Raw genomic sequence first — 19,550 nt, 5'->3', positions numbered from 1 at the left:
GTGCAGAGGGAAAGCTGCCCAGTTGCCCATAGCAACCAATCAGATCGCTTCTTTCATTTTTAACCAGGCATCGGCAGAATGAAAGAAGCTATCTGATTGGTTGCTATGGGCAACTGGGCAAATTTTCCTCTGCACAGATTTTTTTTAAATCTCCCCCAATGAGCTTAAATTTCAGTGGAATATCTGGCGGAATTCAGCTTGGAAATTTTGCTGTGTGAACATAGCCTTAAACCCTTAAGGACCCGGGGTTTTTCCACTTTCGTTTTTTCCTCCTTACCTTTAAAAAGAGATACCGACAAGTAAATTGGAGACGTAGAGTCACCTGGAAGATGAACCTCTGAAGATTAAGGAAAGCAGATGTCTGCGAAAACTCTCCGGGCGACAAATTTCTCTGAAGAAGTGAAGGAGTGCAGACCTGAAAAGACCGCCCCGTCTAATGGGACCACGGAGGAGTCTTTGCCAGATCACGAAACCATGCCCAAGACCCAAACCATCACCACAACCCAAGGAACCAGAAGAGCTGCCTAAAAAGAAGGCATGCCACAGCATCCTAGGACAGAGTCCAAGCCAAGGAGACCAACCAGTCATAGACCCCAGTAGTCCGAGCAGACCAGAGCATTCTGAAGAAACATCCCACCAGAATGGGAACGGAGGGAGAAACAAATGAGAACCCAGCTGGGATTCTCAGGGTCTGGGCACAGGAAGGATGACTCAAGAAGACTGTGGCATCAATGCAGTACAACCGACACAGACAAAAGGGAAGGAAGAACACACCCCTTCCAGAGAGATTGGAGATTGCACAAAGGCCTCCAACAGAAAAGAGAGCGAAGGCTGCGTGAGAAGCAGTAGATAACAAAAAAAACAGAAAGAGAGCCAGGCTGTGATAGTGGACAGTAAGCACACAAGCCTAGACAGTAAAAATCTCTGTTGAATGCTCTCAGCAAAGAAATAAGGGCCCCTCCAGATACTCCACCTAGTGGGAACAGCGAGATGGCATCATCTTGGCGGCAGAAAAGACTCAACAAAATAGTCCCTCCAGAGGAGGGAAAACAAGGGTGGTCGAGAGGAAAACCCATGCCAAGCACTCTGATCCCCATACCCCCTGTGGAAAGGGGATTGGCAAAACGCGCCAGGCGCAGTAAGAGCAGGGAAACTCTGCCCCACAGCCAAGGGACAAGTACTGGGTAGACGGAGCCCCCAGGTGCCAGCGGCAACCATCGCTGTCTGGAGGAGCAACCTTGTGTCCCAAGAGGGATCGGAATCTTGTATACTGGAGCTGGGCAAAAAACACAAGACGTGTTGCAAGCCAATCTAGACCATAACGAGTAGGTGCATGAGCCACCCCGGACAGAAACCCTGGCAAAAACCCTTTGAGGCATAGGGAGGGGCTGAACTGACTGACGCCCCAGCAGGCTCCATGTCAGAAACAGAAGTGGTCAATCGCCGCAGAACTGCAGAAACAAAATCACCGGAAGCCCCGAGGCTCACCCCACCAAACAAAGGGAAAGGTGGGCTCTAAGGATAGGGCATAAGTTTCAGATTGCGGGGGGGGTCTGACTAATGGGCCCCCCCACGATCTCCTGTATGAGGCCCCAGCTCGCTGGCCAGATAGCGGGTGTCGACCACTGCACCAAGAGGCGACTGACACGCCCCCTCAATACATCGCTATGGCAGAGCCGGAGATTGCCGAAGGCAGCGCTCCGCCTCTGCCATAGAGTTGTATTGAGGTGGCGTGTCAGCCGCCGCTTCGTGCAGTGGCCAACAAGCCCCCTTCCCACTGGCTGTTGGGGCCTCGTACAGGAGATTGCGGGGGGGCCCCAGCGGTTGGACCCCCCCACGATCTGAAACTTATCCCCTATCCTTAGGATAGGGGATACGTTTTTCACCACTGGATATCTCCTTTAAAGCTCCCACTCTGCGATTGGCTGAGCAGAGAGTCTGCAGTCACCAAAAGAAGGGGGAAAAAAAGATAAAAAATAAAAACTCTGGAGTGGAGACTGGAAAATATGATCGCGACAACTTCAGGAGAGCAGGTGAAGTAGGTTAGCATTTGTCGATTTATTCCATAAGGAATGGATCATCTCCACCATGAGGTGTTTACTCTTATGCCACAAATTCCCTTAATTTGGTCAGTGTATTTTACAATAAGATTAATGGCTGCATTTTTCAAGTTGTTCTTTGCTTCTTTTTGGCTGTTTAGTTCCAAAAAAATAAAAAATCTGCTCATCCAATAACTGGCCATAAGTGTGACCCACCTCAGACAGCGATTTTCAGAGCAGGTATTTTCTTCGAAAACAAAACTCCACAGAAACAAAATAAAGTGGTAACAAGATAAAGTGAACAGCAGCAGTGACCAGGCACCATCAAAATAGCAACAGCAGGGATATTGGGGCAGTAAAGTATGGCTTTTTCTTTTTAACAAAGTTCATTTATTTGCTTTATAGCTGTATCTTAAGACTTACCATTCCTTTGGTTTCGTTCAATGAGGGGAAGAGTGCTGTCATCAAATCCCGGCGCTCGCTTTGAGTTTGCAAGAGACACCTAATGGATGGAAAATGCAATATTGATAGGTCATGGGATATGAGTATAAGATAGATCAGCCTTTGGATTTTAACAAACCAGTGTAAGGCTTGACAGCAGCTCTAAGGATTACATCTCAGGCTCTAACAGTAGTCAGTATCACAGGCAGGATTGAGAATAATCAAATCAAAGCTCAAAAAGTAATAACAAGGGACCAGGGAAAAAAACGTGTAAGGGTGCTTTCACACCACGTTTTGAGCCTATGGCTGCCGGATCCAACTGGGGGAGGGGAAAACCGTGCGCTCCCTTAACCCAGCTGAACTGGCGCTTAAATACATTGACTTTAATGAGCCTACTATTAATGTGTACACTACGGTTTTAGGTCCAGTCAGAAAACCGGTAAAAATGAGAAGACCGGTCGGCTCATTAAAGTCAATGGATTTCTGCGCCGGTCAGGCTGGGGTACAGGAGCACCAGGTTTTGCCCTCCCCCAGCCGGATCCAGCAGCTGTAGGCACACAATATGGTGTGAAAGCACCCTAACATTAATAGTTGCCATGTTGCACTGTGTCTATGGCCCCTACATGCTTGCAGAAAACAGAGCATGCTCCTGATAGCAGATGGTGTCCCTGAAATTTTCTCCTAAATCTAAGAGAATGAAAAGGAGAGAAAGGCTAAACTGTGTGCAAGAACGCTAAGCATGTCTTCTTCCTCTAGAGGGTCCAAGGCTTCCCTCTGGCCACCCAGAGGGTCCTGGGAAACAGTCCCTTATGTAAATACTAGTATTATCCCTATGCAAACAGTGCCTCCTGAACATAATCCCCTGTCACCACTTCCTTATAGCTTGCCATTATCAGCTAAGTAGACCGGGCTTCATTTGTGATGTTACCAATTTCTTGCTGCAATCCTGCTGTTTGTTTTTCTGCTCACACAGCACCTTGCAAAACCTGTACATCAATGCCCATTTTCCTTGCATATGCCATCTATAGTACTGTACTTCATCCCCCTATCACAGCCCCAGCCTGTTAAATTTAAGTGGCACTTTTTCCACAACTATGTCATAGTATATCAGAGAGAAGGACTTGAGACCAGCAAACAGAGCTCTCATCCTCTAAAATGGCGAGAATGAGAAATAGCTGGACATCCTAAAGGGGACTGAAAAGAGCTCATTTGCAGCAGTAAGTGTCTAAAAATATCTACTTTTAAAAACAAAATCGAGAGCACAGGTACACTTAATTTTTTTTAAAGCAGTATATGTACTGTATTACTAATGTATCTATATTTAGCTTGATTTGGAGGCCGCATGTTTATATCCACATAATACACACACTTCGTTTACAGAAAATTTAACGATGCTTTATCCAACAAATATTTCAACAAATATTACTACCTGAAAGTCACTCTTCTTCCAACCTTCTTTTTCAAGGGGTCTCCGGAGCTCCTTAAAACCCCACACAGTCTGAAGGCAGAGACCCGCAGCACGAATTTCTCTGTCAGAGCGTCCACTGCAAATAGAGCAAAACTTACAATTAGCTGCACGTAAGAATGTAGACTTTAGAAACAGTTTTAGATAAATTTTAAATAAGTGGCTAAACTGCAGTCTCATGCAGCACTCCAAATTTTTTTTGTCAGCGATTATATAGATTAAGGGGATGTTCACACTACGTAATTTCCGCGGAATTCGGCAAACGGAATTACGTGCTGTGAACATACACATCCGTGTGAATGGGTCTTCAGTGCAAAGAAAGAACATGTTTATTCTTTGCGCGAAAGTCCGCGAACACTGCATAGCAGTCAATGGTGACGGCGCAGTGCCGTGTGGTCCTACAGCCGAAGTATTGTGGCGGCGGCCACCAGAATGGAATCTCCGCACGCGGAATTCTGCGAGCGGATATTCTGTTCATTGTCCGTAGTGTGAACATACCCTAATGCGGATACTTTGTGTATTATGTCTTGTATATACAGTACTTATTTTAGTTGATGTGACATGCATGGGTTGCATGTCATCTTTTTGATCTTTTGACTAATGATATAGCTTTCCTACTGCAGTTGACAATTCCTAAGCTGCACTGGCTTTGTATATTCAGAGGGGGTGGAGTCTCATCAATGAACTCTCTCCGAGTTATAACTAAGTGCAGTAAGAGATTAATCAGCTGATCAGACACATAGGGAGGAGATTTATTACAACCTGTTCAGAGGAAAAGTTGGTCAGCTGCCCATAGCAACCAATCAGATCCCCACTTTCATTTTTGAACAGGCCTTTGAGTAATGAAATAAGAGATCTGATTGGTTGCTATGTGCAACTGGTCAACTTTTCCTCTGCATAGGTTTTGATAAATCTCCCCCATAAATATTAAATAGTGCTAGGAAGGATCTGATAGTTGATTATGTAATTTTACACAAAGTCCGTAACACAGAGAAAGGCCTCAATGGAAACCTGCCTAGATAGGGCCAATACTTTCATTCCTAGTGTCAGCCTCCTAGTGGCAAGGTTGAATGGCCTATTTGTTTTGTCCCCTAATGACATTCAGGAGAAGAAAAAAAAAAAGGCATCTAATTATTTCATTGTAACTTTCCTTATTACTTTACCAAGGAAATGTAAAAATCTGAACTTAGGATTGTAATGTCACCATTCACTCACCCTCCCTTGTTAATGAGTACAAGCCTCTCAATTCCTTGGCTCTCTCGCAGTTTCTTTGCTGCCTCCAAGTTGCCGGTGATAACCTCTTGAATAGTGCCCAGTATAGCCACAGTTGTATCTTCTGAAACCACAGAAGACTGAGAACTGGGTAGACGTGCCACAAGGCTACTCAGAGCATGTTTACCTGAATAAAATGGGGGGAATTTTTTTTTTTTTTTAAAACAGAGAATCAACTCACGTTATCTCTATCATCTTAGTCTTTTTGACTTTTAACAATGTCTTATTCATATAAATCTCCAATGTCTGGCATATACCATATCCCACAGTCCCACTTCCTCACCTATCAGCTCTCTGTTCCGGCTGTCTCCACAAAGGTTGCGCAGTGCTCCACAAACTGCACGTACAACACGCTCACTTTCATGGGTCAGATGATCAGCAAGTGACGACAGACCTTTCTCCTGACGGACAGCAGCACGAATACAGCGGCCATACTGCGAAAGCGCACACCACAAAACATCAAACGAATTGCAAGCACACTAACAGTGTATACAGGAAGCCATATAAAAGAACACACTAGTTTACATACAAAGTTAGGTACACAGGTTGTCTACTGAAAAAGCAGATAGTATATAAGATAATGGATGTCAACCTTTGTTAGACAGAAATAGAAAAAATAAAAAAGACATTGTACAGACCAGAGTTTCTCAACTTTGGTCCTCAAGTACATCAAACAGGTCATGTTTTTCTTATACCTGCACAGGTTATATAATTTTTTACACATCTGAAACTGCCACATGGTGTAAGAGTGGTATAATCATCAGAAAAACAATAAAGAAAAAAATTAAGTACATACATTTCATGAAATGCCAAACTAAAAAAAGTCAGTGGACCCTTCTTTCTCTTTTTGTTAGAAGAGCACCCAAATGATAAATCACAGAGTTGCCTGCTGACAGCTGCAATCTGCAAGGAAACTTGTTCCTACATAAACCCTCCTGGTAGGGTATTTTAATTTTAAAATGGATTTTGTAAATTTGACAAAACCTTTAACAAAAAAAAAATAAAATAAAGAAAATCCTCAAAGTATTGCCAAGAAACACTAACATTTCCGCAGTACAAAATCTAACTACAACTCACAACATAAGTAATTTCATAAACATTTATTGTGTGCTTAAATTCTATCCTCCAAAATGAATCCAAATTAATTTTAGGTGGCCTACTGAAAGACTGTATAAGCTATTAAAAGTTAAAGGAGTACTCTGGTGCAGACTACTCCTGCTCCGTCCTGCCCAGGCTGCAAAGAAAATGAAAATAAACCATCACTTACCTTCCTGGGTTCCCGCGGAGCGCCACTACAGCTGATCGGTCCTCCGGTCCATCTTCTTCATACTTCCGTGTGAACGAAGAGTCACATGGCGCTCAGCCTATTATGGGCCGAGGCAGAACATCACGGCGGCCGGCGATAGGCTGAGCACCATGTGACGCTTCGTTCACACGGAAGCATGAAGAAGATGGACCGGAGGACCGATCAGCTGTAGTGGCGCTCCGCGGGAACCCAGGAAGGTGAGTGATGGTTTATTTTCATTTTCTTTTCAGCCCGGGCAGGACGGAGCAGAAGTAGTCTGCTCCAGAGTACTCCTTTAAGGTGCCTTGGGCAGGGTCAGTCGGTAGGCTATGGTGCATGAGACCTCCCGACAGATGATGTAGTTGGAGAGAAGGGTCCAGCATGTTGGATGTTCAAAGGGGTTATCAAGCAATAGCAAAACAGACTTGTTATCTTCCAAAAACAGCACCACATCAGTCTGCAGGTTGTATGTGGTATTATGACTTGGCTTCATTCATTTTAGAGAAAAAAAGCTACAAAACCACACAGACAAATGTGTTTTTTTTTAAATTTATTTAAATAATTTTTTTAAGAATTATTTTTTTTTCTAATGCTGGATAACCCATTTAATGTCTGACCCTATTGTTGTGGAATTGATAAGCCGCTGCCACAGCTGTCTGGCTGTGTCTTACCCACTCCCCTTAGAAAACACATGAAATGTGCCCACACAGCAGTCCACATTTCACAAAAGGTATGTAATATACAATTGAAAAAGGAATGATAGAACACACAAAAGGAGTGAATGGCTGTGACTAGAGATGTTTAAAAGCTAGGGTAGTTTAACAGAAGACTATCAAAGAAAAAAAACTTAACAGGGTAGCCAAGAAGAAATCCTATACCCAGGTGCTGAGAAACAAAGTTTTGTTTAAATCACATTGTAATGTTATGTTCGAGGGATAAAAGGCTGCAACATTTCTCAATACAAGCCCCTCGCACTTTAGTGAGAGTAAGCAAATTAAGAGAAAGTGAGGAGACAGAGCCCGAAAAAGGATAGGGTTTCGTCTTTTTAATTTATTTATTTATTTTTAAACCTCTTGGGGACGGAGGGTTTTTCCATTTTTTGTTTTTCCTCCTTACCTTTTAAAAATCATAACCCTTTTAATTTTGCACCTAAAAATCCATATGATGGCTTATTTTTTGCAACAACATCAGTCATTTTACCCAAAAATCTTCGGCGAAATGAAAAAAGAAAAAAAAAAAAAAAAATATAGATCATTGTGTGACAAAATTGAAGAAAAAAAGCAATTCTGTAACTTTTGGGGGCTTCCATTTCTACGCAGTACATTTTATGTAAAAACGACACCTTCGCTTTATTCTGTAGGTCTATATGATTAAAATGATACCCTACTTCTATACCGTTTATACTCAAGTATAATTTGTGCTGAAAATGCCCCCCCTCTGCTTATACTCGAGTGAACTCTTCGCCTGTCAATCCCTTCCCAGTGGTTTTCAACCTGCGGATCTCCAGATGTTGCAAAACTACAACTCCTAGCATGCCCGGACAGCCATCGGTGGGAAGGAAGGGTGAGCTGGTCCGGGCCATCTATGCTGCAGGGACGGTCCGATGGGGAGGGTTAGTCCGGATGGCTGTCCGGGCATGCTGGGAGTTGTAGTTTTGCAACATCTGGAGGTCCACAGGTTGAAGACCACTAATGAAGGGATTGACAGGCGGTGATGATGAGAGGGGGGGGGGGGGGTGTTGGATGATGACGGGGGTCTGGATGATGTATTTCCCACCCTAGGCTTATAGTTGAGTCAATAACTTTTCCTGGGTTTTTGGGGTGAAATTAGGGACCTCGGCTTATTTTCGGTTCGGCTTATACTCTAGTATATACGGTAGGTTTGATTTATTTTGCGCATACGCCATTGACCGTACGGTTTGATTAACAATATATTTTTATCATTCGGACATTTCCACACGCGGCGGGAAAATGGGAAAGGGGGGGTGATTCAAACTTTAAGGGAAGAGTTATGATCTTTATTCACTTTTTTTTTCCCACTTTTTTTTGCAGTGTTATAGCTCCCATAGGGGGCTATAACACTGCACACAGTGATCTTTAACATTGATCAATGGTTTCTCGTAGGAAACCATTGATCAATGATTCTGCCGCTTGACTGCTCATGCCTGGATCTCAGGCACTGAGCAGTCATTTGGCGATCGGACAGCGAGGAGTAAGGTAGGGGACCCTCCTGTTGTCCTACAGCTGTTCTGGATGCCGCGATTTTGCCACAGTGATCCCGAACAGCCCACTGAGCTAGACGGGAGAAATTTACTTTCATTTTAGATGCAGTGTTGAACGCCGCATCTAAAATGAAAATATACTGCTCCCGGCTAGCTCCGTGGGCTGTTCGGGATCACCGCAGCAAAATCGCAGCATCCCAAACAGCTGTAGGACAGCAGGAGGGTCCCCTGCCTTACTCCTCGCTGTTAAAGGTCCCACGTTATAGAAAGGGAGTGGGTGGAGGGCGTACAGGTATGCCCTCCATCCACAACAGGTTAAGGTAGTTATCAGATGTGCTTAGGGTAACTGTCCGCTTTCTTTCTGTACATGTTAGTTCATGCAAAGATACAGTGGGGCAAAATAGTAGTCAGCCACCAATTGTGCAACTTCTCACACTTAAAAAGATGAGAGAGGATTGTAATTTAAATCATAGGTATACCTCAACTATGAGAGATCTAATGAGGAAAAATAATTATCCATAAAATCACAGTCATTTTAAAGAATTTATTTTAAAATTACGGTGGAAAATAAGTATTTGTCACCTACAAACAAGCAAGATTTCTGGCTCTCATAGACCTGTAACAACTTCTTTAACCCCTTAACGACAATGGAGGTAAATGTACGTCATGATGACGTGGTACTTAACGCAACATTACGTACATTTACATGCCGCCATGACTGCGAGCACCAGGCAGGTGCACGCGCCATGCGCGGCAGGTCCCAGCAGCTATCAGCAGCCAGAGCCCGCCGGTAATGGCGGACATTAACCCCTCAGATCCCGTGATCAATACAGATCACCGCATCTGCGGCAGTGCGGTACTTTCAATGGATGATCGGATCGCCCGCAGCACTGCCGCGGCAATCCGATCATCCAGCTTGGCGGCCGGAGGTCCCCTCACCTTGCTCCGGCTGTCTCCCGGGGTCTTCTGCTCTGGTCTGAGATCGAGCAGACCAGAGCAGAAGATCACCAATAATACTGATTTAGTGCTGTGTCCTATACATAGCATTGAACAGTGTTAGCAATCAAACGATTGCTATAGATAGTCCCCTATGCAGGGAAAAAAATGAAAAGTAAAAAAAAAAAAAAAAAAAAAAAAAAAAATAGAAAAATCCCCTCCCCAATAAAAATGTAAAATGTCCTTTTTTTCCCCATTTTACCCCCATAAAGTGTAAAAAAAAAAATTTACACATATTTAGTATCACCGCGTGCATAAAATGTCCGAACTATTAAAATATAATGTTATTGATACCGTACGGTGAACAGCGTGAACGTAAAAATAAGAAAAAAGCAAAATTGCAACTTTGTCACTTTATTTAAAAAAAATTAAAAAAAATAATAAAAAGTTTTCTAACCACAAATGTGGTATCAATAATAAGTACAGATAATGGCGCAAAAATTTAGCCCTCATACCGCTGCTCATACGGAAAAATTTAAGTTATAGGTAGTCAAAATAGAAGGATTTTAAAACATACTAATTTGGTTAAAAAGTTTGAGATTTTTTTAAGTGCAATAATAATGGAAAAGTACGTAATCATTGGTATCATTTTAATCTTATTGACCCACAGAATAAAGAACACGTCATTTTTACTGTAAATTGTACAGCGTAAAAATTAAACCTTCCAAAATTCGCAAAATTGCGGTTTTCTTTTTAATTTCCCCACACAAATAGTATTTTTTTGGTTGCTCCATACATTTTATGGTAACATTTGTGATTTCACTATGCAGGACAACTGGTCACGCAAAAAACAAGCCCTCATACTAGTCTGTGGATGAAAAATATAAAAGAGTTACGATTTTTAGAAGACGAGGAAAAAACAAACGAAAATGCTAAAATAAAATTGGCCCGGTCCTTAAGGGGTTAAGAGTCTCCACTGTCCTCCACTCATTACCTGTATTAATGGCACCTGTTTGAACTTGTTATCAGTATAAAAGACACCTGTCCACAACCTCAAACCGTCACACTCCAACTCCACTATGGCCAAGACCAAAGAGCTATTGAAGGACACCAGAAGCAACATTTTAGACTTGCACCAGGCTGGGAAGACTGAATCTGCAATAGGCAAGAAGCTTGGCGTGAAGAAATCAACTGTGGGAGCAATTAGAAAATGGAAGACATAAAAGACCACTGATAATCTCCCTCGATCTGGGGCTCCAGGCAAGATCTCACCCCGTGGTGTCAAAATGATCACAAGTGAGCAAAAATCCCAGAACCACACGATTTGGGGGGGAGAAGGTCATATGGCGAGATGAAACCAAAGTAGAACTTTTTGGTAAAAACTCAACTCGTCGTGTTTGGAGGAGAAAGAAAGCTGAGTTGCATTCAAAGAACACCATACCTACTGTGAAGCATGGGGGTGGAAACATCATGCTTTGGGGCTATTTCTAATGCCAAGGGACCGAGACAACTGATCCGTGTAAAGGAAAGAATGAATGGGGCCATGTATTGTGAGATTTAGAGTGAAAACCTCCTTCCATCAGCAAGGGCAATGAAGATGAAACAAGGCTGGGTCTTTCAGCATGACAATGATCCCAAACACAAAGCCCGGGCAACCAAGGAGTGGCTTCGTAAGAAGCATTTCAGGGTCCTGGAGTGGCCTAGCCAGTCTCCAGATCTAAACCCCATAGAAAACCTTTGGATGGAGTTGAAAGTCTATGTTGCCCAGTGAAAGCCTGAAATCATCACGGCTCTAGAAGAGATCTGCATGGAGGAATGGGCCAAAATACCTGCAACAGTGTGTGAAAACCTTGTGAAGGCTTACAGAAAACGTTTGACCTCTGTCATTGCCAACAAAGGGTATATAACAAAGTATTGAGATGAACTTTTGGTATTGACTAAAAGTAAATTTTTTATGCTTACCGTTAAATCTCTCAGAGGATCCATTGGGGGACAGAGAGACCGCGAGGTATATCTTGCGGTCACTAGGCAGACAAAAAGAAGTTAGCCCCTCCTGGCAAGATATACCCCGCCAACTGACTGAGCTAATCAGTTAAGTCCCAAAGCAGTAAGAGAAGACCGACAAAAGGAACCCAGCAGGTGTCCGAGTGAACCAGACAAAAAAAAACGAATAGTAACCAAAATAAAGGGATGAGTGTTGTGTCCCCCAATTGATCCTCCGAGAAAGATATATTACGGTAAGCATAAAAAAATCTTCTCTGTCTGCTCCATTGTGGGACACAGAGACCGTGGGATGCACCAGAGCATTCCTCGGGGTGGGAAAAGTACCCAAAACAGAATCAGGCAGAGGACTGAGCCATTGCCGCCTGCAACACCTTGTGACCAAAACCAGCGTATTGTGCACCTGGTAGAATCTGGAGAAGGTGTGCAAAGACTACCAAGTGGCCGCCTTGCAGACTTTCAAGGCCGAAGCCCTATTGCGAAGCACCCAAGAAGCCCCAATGGAACGCGTGGAATGCACAGTCACGCAAAAGGGTGGAACCTTCCCCATACAAGACAGTACAGATCCACCGCGAAATGGTTGCCTTGGAAGCCAGAAGACCCTTGCGATGACCCTTCGGAATTACGAGTCACCCTGCCGGAAAGAGGAGGTGACAAAGATAGATCTTTCTTGGGCAAGAACGAGGGACGCGGCCGAAAAACCACATTGTCCTCTCGAAGGACCAAGAAGGGAGAGCGAAGAGAGAGCTGCCAGCTCAGAGACAGTCCTAATGGAGGTAATGGCGATGAGGAAGGAGACCTTCCAGGAAAAGATGCGCAGGGAAGCATCCTGAAGAGGTTCAAACGAAGATGCTTTCAAAGCATGAGCACCAGGTTGAGATCCCAACGAGGGGTGGGCCAGTCTGGGGCCACCAGAATGGTGGGAACGCCCTCCGCCTTGAGTTTCCTTAGAACCCTGGGCAGGAGAGGCAGAGGGGGAAAGAGGTAGGGAAGACTGAAGGAAGACCATGTAATTACAAGGGCGACCACCGCCAGAGCCAGATGGTCACGTGACTTTGCTACAAAGCAGGGAACCTGTCCGTTGTGGCGAGACGCAAAGAGATCCACTTCCGGGGTCCCCCAAAGAGCGCATATCTGCGCCAACGCCTCCAGACTGAGAGACCACTTTCCCGAAATCCGCAGAGGAGCGGCTGAGAAAGTCCAATTCACAATTCTCCAAGCCCAGAATGTGAATCACAGAGAGAGCAGAATCTTGGAGACATCCTCCATCACTGAGCGGCTGCGCGTGCCACCCTTGCAATTGATGTAAGGCATCGCAGTGGCGTTGTCCGATTGAACTCGAACAGGACGATCCTGAAGGGGGATCTCACAATGGAGGAGGCAAAGAAAAATGGCACGGAGCTCCAGAAGATTGATGGGGAGGCAAACCTCCTGAAAGGATCAGCGACCCTGGACTGTCAGGTTCAGAAAATTCCGGCGATCCAGAGTGAACGGCAACTTGACCCAACGGGCCAAGATGGCCAGCTGGAGAGGGGGCGACAGCAGAACTGGGCGAAAGGAACCGCCTAAATGGCTGCCACCATCCGGTTTAGCACCTCCATGAAGAAGTGAATCGGTACAGCAGAGGAGTGCCGCTTGTCCTGCGGAAGACGAACACGGGCAGCCACCGTGTCGAAAAGGAGACCCAGAAAGAGTCTGCAAAGTACCCTTGTTCATGATATTTAGAGATTCTCTGGTGTCTGGTATTGTGCCAAGGGACTGGCGCAAGGCTAATGTGGTACCAATCTTCAAGAAGGGCTCTAGGTCTTCGCCAGGCAATTATAGACCGGTAAGTCTAACGTGCATTGTGGGTAAATTGTTTGAAGGACTTATAAGGGATTACATACAGGAATACATAGGGGATAATAGTATTATAAGTGATAGCCAGCATGGGTTTACTAAGGATAGAAGTTGTCAAACCAATCCAATTTGCTTTTATGAAGAGGTGAGTAGAAGCCTTGACAGAGGAATGGCTGTGGATATAGTGTTTCTGGATTTTGCCAAAGCATTTGATACTGTCCCTCACAGACATCTGACAGGTAAGTTAAGGTCCTTGGGCTTGGAAACTTTAGTTTGTAACTGGATTGAACACTGGCTCATGGATCGTACCCAGAGAGTGGTGGTCAATGATTCGTACTCTGATTGGTCCCCGGTTATTAGTGGTGTACCCCAAGGTTCAGTACTGGGCCCGCTGTTGTTTAATTTATTTATCAATGATATAGAGGATGGTATTAACAGCTCTGTTTCTATCTTTGCAGATGACACCAAGCTTTGTAGCACAGTACAGTCTATAGAGGATGTGCATAAGTTACAAGATGACTTGGATAGACTTGGCAAATGAGGTTCAATGTGGATAAATGTAAAGTTATGCATCTGGGTACTAATAACCTGCATGCGTCGTATGTCTTAGGGGGGATTAAACTGGCAGAGTCACTGGTAGAGAAGGATCTGGGTGTACTTGTAGATCACAGACTACAGAATAGCATGCAATGTCAGGCTGCTGCTTCCAAAGCCGGCAGGATATTGTCATGTATCAAAAGAGGCATGGACTCAAGGGACAGGGACATAATACTCCCCCTTTATAAAGCATTGGTATGGCCTCACCTGGAATATGCTGTTCAGTTTTGGTCGCCTGTTCATAAAAGGGACACTGCGGAGTTGGAAAGGGTGCAGAGACGCGCGACTAAACTAATATGGGGCATGGAACATGTTAGCTATGAGGAGCGATTAAAGGAGTTACAATTGTTTAGTCTTGAGAAGAGACGTTTAAGGGGTGATATTATAAACGTATATAAGTATATAAATGGCCCATACAAAAAATATGGAGAAAAACTGTTCCAGGTTAAACCCCCCCAAAGGACGAGGGGGCACTCCCTCCGTCTGGAGAAGAAAAGGTTTAGTCTAAAGGGGCGACACGCCTTCTTTACCGTGAGGACTGTGAATTTATGGATCGGTCTACCTCAGGAACTGGTCACAGCAGGAACAATTAACAGCTTTAAAACAGGATTAGATACATTCCTGGAACAAAATAACATTAATGCTTATGCAGAATTATAAAACTACATCCCCTTCCCTTATCCCCTTACACCCTTCCCTTCAATTCCCTGGTTGGACTTGATGGACGTATGTCTTTTTTCAACCATACTAACTATGTAATATTACACTATGTACAGTGAAATGAAGGCTCTCCAAGCTTTGTGACCAGGACGGAGCTTTGATCAAAAGATCGCCGAGGTAAGGGAGGATAGAGATCCCCCCGAGCCCGAAGAATGGCAATCACCACTGCCATGACTTTGGTGACAACTCTGGGAGCCGTGGCCAGGCCAAAGGGAAGAGCCACGAACTAGAAGTGACCTGCCGGAACAGCAAAGTGGAGGAATCGCTGATGGGCGGGAAAAATGGGAATGTGCAGATAAGCATCCCAGATATCTACTAAGGAAAGAAACTCCCCTTGATCCATGGACGCGACCACCGAGCAGAGGGACACCATGCGAAAGTGGCGTAGCCGCAAGTGGCGGTTGAGCAACTTGAGGTCCAGAATGGGGCAAGCAGAGCCCCCTTTCTTGGAGACTACAAATCGATTTGAGTAGAACCCCGAAAAATGCTCCCCTAGAGGAACTGAAACAATCACCCCTGAGCAAGGAGGCTACTCAAAGTGACCTGAAAGACAGTCGCCAAAGAGGGGAACGAGGAGGACATGATCGGAAGAACTGGTCCCAGGGAAAAGAAGCAAACTATCAGGTATGCAACCATACTCACCTAAGATGTCTTCAGCCAGCTATGGTCACCTGCATTATATCAAGCTGAGACAGCGGGACGAGCAGGGAAGATAGGGGGATCCGGACCCAAGGTGCAACCCCAAGCGCTGGCCGTTGGTGGGAGGGGGTTAACGGAACACAATCTTTGTCCTGTGCCCCTTAGCCGCATACGGAGGAACAGGTAGCGCCATGCTCCTGAACCCCCACCTAAAAACCAGAAAAGAAGAAAAGGAAAGAAGAACCTAATTACAGGCCCTAGCTAGAAAAAAAAAAAAAAGAAGATCAAGTCTGGAGAACTCCAGACCTGTGTCTGCCTCCTACTCACACTAAGCTAAAACTGATTAGCTAAGAGAAAGTAGGCGGGGTATATCCTGCCAAGATGGGCAGACTTCTTTTTGTATGCCTAGTGTCAGCAAGATATACCCCATGGTCTCTGGGTCTCCCAACGAGAAATACTTATTTTCCACCATAATTTGCAAATAAATTCTTTAAAAATCAGACAATGATTTTATGGATTTTTTTTCTCATTATGTCTCTCATAGTTGAGGTATAACTATTATGAAAATTACAGTCTTAAGTGGGAGAACTTGCACAGTTGGTGGTTGACTAAATACTTTTTTTGCCCCACTGTAGATATCCCCTTTTGAATTCTGATGCTCTGTCCAGGCAAGCTCCAGAGCCCTCAGTCAGATATACAAAACAGCTAGTAACATAATTGTCAATCCTTGATGCTTTGAGTGTCTGCTTCAGACTAGAGGATGACATTATGTGGCCTTTATCATGGCAATGATCTTCATGGCTGCAGCAGAAGTACGAGTTTGCTCGGTATTCAGCCTTCTAGAGATGAGTTAGAGCACAAGGAGGAAGTGGACAGCCACATATCAATCAATATTTTGGTGGTGGTGGTGTTCTATCAATGCAGTATAATTTACTTTAAATTTTTTTAATACTAATACTGTATTAACCCCTTAAGGACCACAGTTCTTTTTTTCATTTTTTTAACTTTTTGCCTCCTCACCTTCTAAAAATCCCCTACAGACCCATCTGAGGGCTTTTTTGCGCCACCAATTTTACTTTGTAATGACATCAATAATTTCCCCAAAAAATCTATGGTGAAACTTGAACAAATCAATATTCATGGGGCAAAATGTATTTTAAAAAAATCTGCATTTTGTAACTTTTGGGGGCTTACGATTCTATGCTGAGCACTTTTTGGTAAAACTTACACCTTATTATTCGTATGACCATACGATTAAAAGGATGCCCAACTTAAATAGGTTTAATTTTGTCTTTTGCACAAAAATTTGTATGTTTAAAAATGTCCACTTCTGACCCCTATATTTTTAATTTTACCATATACAGGGATGTGCGATGGCTCATTTTTTGCTCCATGATTTGCAGTTTTTATTGGTATTTGTTTTCATGGGACTTCGTGTACCCTAAAAAATGTATAAACAGATCAAAAAGTGCCCAAAAATATGAAATTTTAAAATTTTTTATTTTTTTTACATATATGCCATTGACCGTGCGGTTTAATTAAAGTTACATTTATATAGTTCGGACATTTATATAGCACATGTTCATTTTTATTACATTTACATATTTTTTTATATAGAATTTGGGAAAAAGAGAAGGGCTATTTAACGTTTTAATATGGAATGGGTTGTTTAAGCTTTTATTAAATTTTTTAGGGAGGAATCATTCCTCATACAGATCAGTGTAGTTCCATAGAACGATGATGGGCGATCCACCCCACTGGACAGTGGCGATCTAAAGGGTTAATAGCCGACCGCATGTCAGCTGTTAACAGTGTCCTCAGCTGATTCTTGATTATTGTTATTATTACGGTTAATTATTATTATATTACAGTATTATTATTAGAGAAGATGTCCTCACAAAATTTGGCGACAGGTTCCCTAGACTTGAGCACAAGGCGAATTTTTGTACTTTTGTTTATTCCTCCTTGCCTTTTAATAGCCTTGACTTGCTGTGGTTTTTCACTACAAGTCTCTCCCAGAGCCCAAACAGACAATTTAGGTTCTAATTTTGTAAAAAAAAAATGCAGCAAAAACGTGAATCTAGGAACACAGCCTAACAAATCAGTTTACAGGTAAAATACAAGAACTCATAGGCACTTACAATCCAGCATCCAGCACACAGGTTTTGAATGGCACCAGCTGCTGCTTCCAAGACTGCAGGTGTACGAGACAACTTAACAAGCGAAACATAGAGACGCACAATCTCAGGCTGGAAAAGGAGTTCATAACCTGTGGTAAAGATGAAAGTACTAATAATAATACAATTAAAAAAACAAACAAAAAAAAACTGTTGTAAGATAGGCAACCATTCACTGCCACAGTTTATAAAGCAAGTAAAAAAAAGAAATTCAGCAACCACTCTGTATCAAAAAAGGAGATTTTTGTTTACTTACCGTAAAATCTCTTTCTCGAAGTATCCACAGACCGTGGGTGTATGTTGCTGTCTCTAGGAGGTGTGGCACTATGGTAAAAAAAAAAATTAGCTCCTCCCGGCAGGATATACCCGCCTTCAGGCCCTGAGGTAATCAGTTTAAGTTCCAGAGCAATAGGAGAGGACCAACAGAAACACACTCTCGGACAGAAAACCAAAGGAAACCCCAAAAAAGGGCGGGAGCTCTGTCCCCCAATGGATTCTTCGAGAAAGAGATTTTACAGTAAGTAAACAAAAATCTCCTTTTCTCTATCGGCTCCATTGGGGGACATAGACCGTGGGACGTACCAAAGCCGTCCATTGGGTGGGAAGATAAGCAGTCAGGCAGACGGCTGTTCCACTACCGCCTGCAACACTTTACGGCCCAGACTAGCATCAGCCGATGCGAAGGTATGAACTCGGTAGAACCTCGAGAAAGTGTGCAACGATGACCAGGTAGCCGCCTTGCAAATCTGCAAGGCAGAGGCTCTATTCTGGAGAGCCCAGGATGCCCCAACAGAACGGGTAGAATGAGCCACAACCCTGAAAGGAGGAATCTTCTCCTTACAGCGATAGGCTTCCGAAATGGCGGACTGAATCCACCGAGAAATGGTGGCCTCGGAAGCAGACTGTCCCTTACGACGACCTTCTGTAAAGGACGAAAAAGGAATCACTGACAAAACGAAGAAGTGATGGAGAGATAAGACCGAACAACCCGAACTACATCCAGCTTGTGTAGTAAGCACTCCTTAGATTGAGAAGGAGCAGGACAAAAAGAGGACTATGTCCTCATTGAGATGAAAAGGCCGAAACCACCTTAGGAAAAAAGGAAGGATCTGGCCGGAAAACAACCTTGTCCTGGTGGATCACCAGAAACGGAGAACGGCAGGAGAGAGCTGACAATTCAGACACCCTCTGGATGGAGGTGATAGCAACAAGAAACGCCACTTTCCAAGAAAGGAGGCGGAGAGACACCTCTCTAAGGGGCTCAAAGGGTTCACCCTGGAGGGCACTCAGAACCAGATTTAAGTCTCAAGGGGGAGAGGGTGACCGATAAGGAGGAACAGCATGCGCCACTCCTTGAAGGAAGGTCCGGACATGAGAACTGAGCCAGAGGCCGCTGGAAAAGAATAGCAAGGGCCGAAACCTGACCTTTAAAGGGAACTGAGAGACAACCCCAGTTCCAAACCCGACTGCAAAAAGGAGAGAAGACGGGGAACCTAGAAGGTTACAGGGGATAATTCCTGAGCTTCACACCAATGAAAATAAGACCGCCAAGGACGGTGGTAAATTCTTGCGGAGGAGGGCTTACGGAGTCCTTAGCATGGTTTGAATGACTTGGGAAGAGAACCCTCAAGCCCTCAAAACCGCGGTCTCAACCGCCATGCCGTCAAATGCAGCGACTGTAAATTGGGGTGGCAAGGAGGACCCTGAGAGAGCAGGTCCGGACGGAGCAGAAGGTGCAGTGGAGCGTCGTCCAGGAGCCTGACTACGTAGGCGTACCACGACCTTCGGGGCCAATCTGGAGCTACCAGAATGGCGGGGACGTCCTCTGTTTTGAGCTTCCTCAGAACCCTGGAAAGGAGCGGAAGGGGAGGGAACAGATAGGGTAGGGCAAACCCTGCCCAAGGAATCACTAGGGAGT

General features: G+C 44.2%; 1 protein-coding gene across 10 annotated transcripts in view; it reads right to left on the bottom strand.

The window, feature by feature from the left end:
* The window catches only part of CTNND1 (catenin delta 1), a 140,358-nt gene that overhangs the window by 21,516 nt on the left and 99,292 nt on the right, over positions 1–19,550 (bottom strand). For all 10 annotated transcript variants that reach the window (XM_056531182.1, XM_056531187.1, XM_056531189.1 and 7 more), the window contains 5 exons: positions 17,597–17,724; positions 5,501–5,651; positions 5,161–5,344; positions 3,910–4,024; positions 2,463–2,541 (listed from right to left, as the gene is read on the bottom strand). In XM_056531182.1, the coding sequence (XP_056387157.1) occupies positions 2,463–2,541; positions 3,910–4,024; positions 5,161–5,344; positions 5,501–5,651; positions 17,597–17,724 (657 nt within the window). The remainder of the gene's footprint in view (positions 1–2,462; positions 2,542–3,909; positions 4,025–5,160; positions 5,345–5,500; positions 5,652–17,596; positions 17,725–19,550) is intronic.

This window comes from Hyla sarda, chromosome 7 (assembly GCF_029499605.1).
Source record: "Hyla sarda isolate aHylSar1 chromosome 7, aHylSar1.hap1, whole genome shotgun sequence".
NCBI classification, from domain to species: Eukaryota; Metazoa; Chordata; class Amphibia; order Anura; family Hylidae; genus Hyla; species Hyla sarda.
The sequence above is the reverse complement of the archived record's forward strand: the minus strand, read 5'-3'. Positions and strand labels throughout refer to the sequence as shown.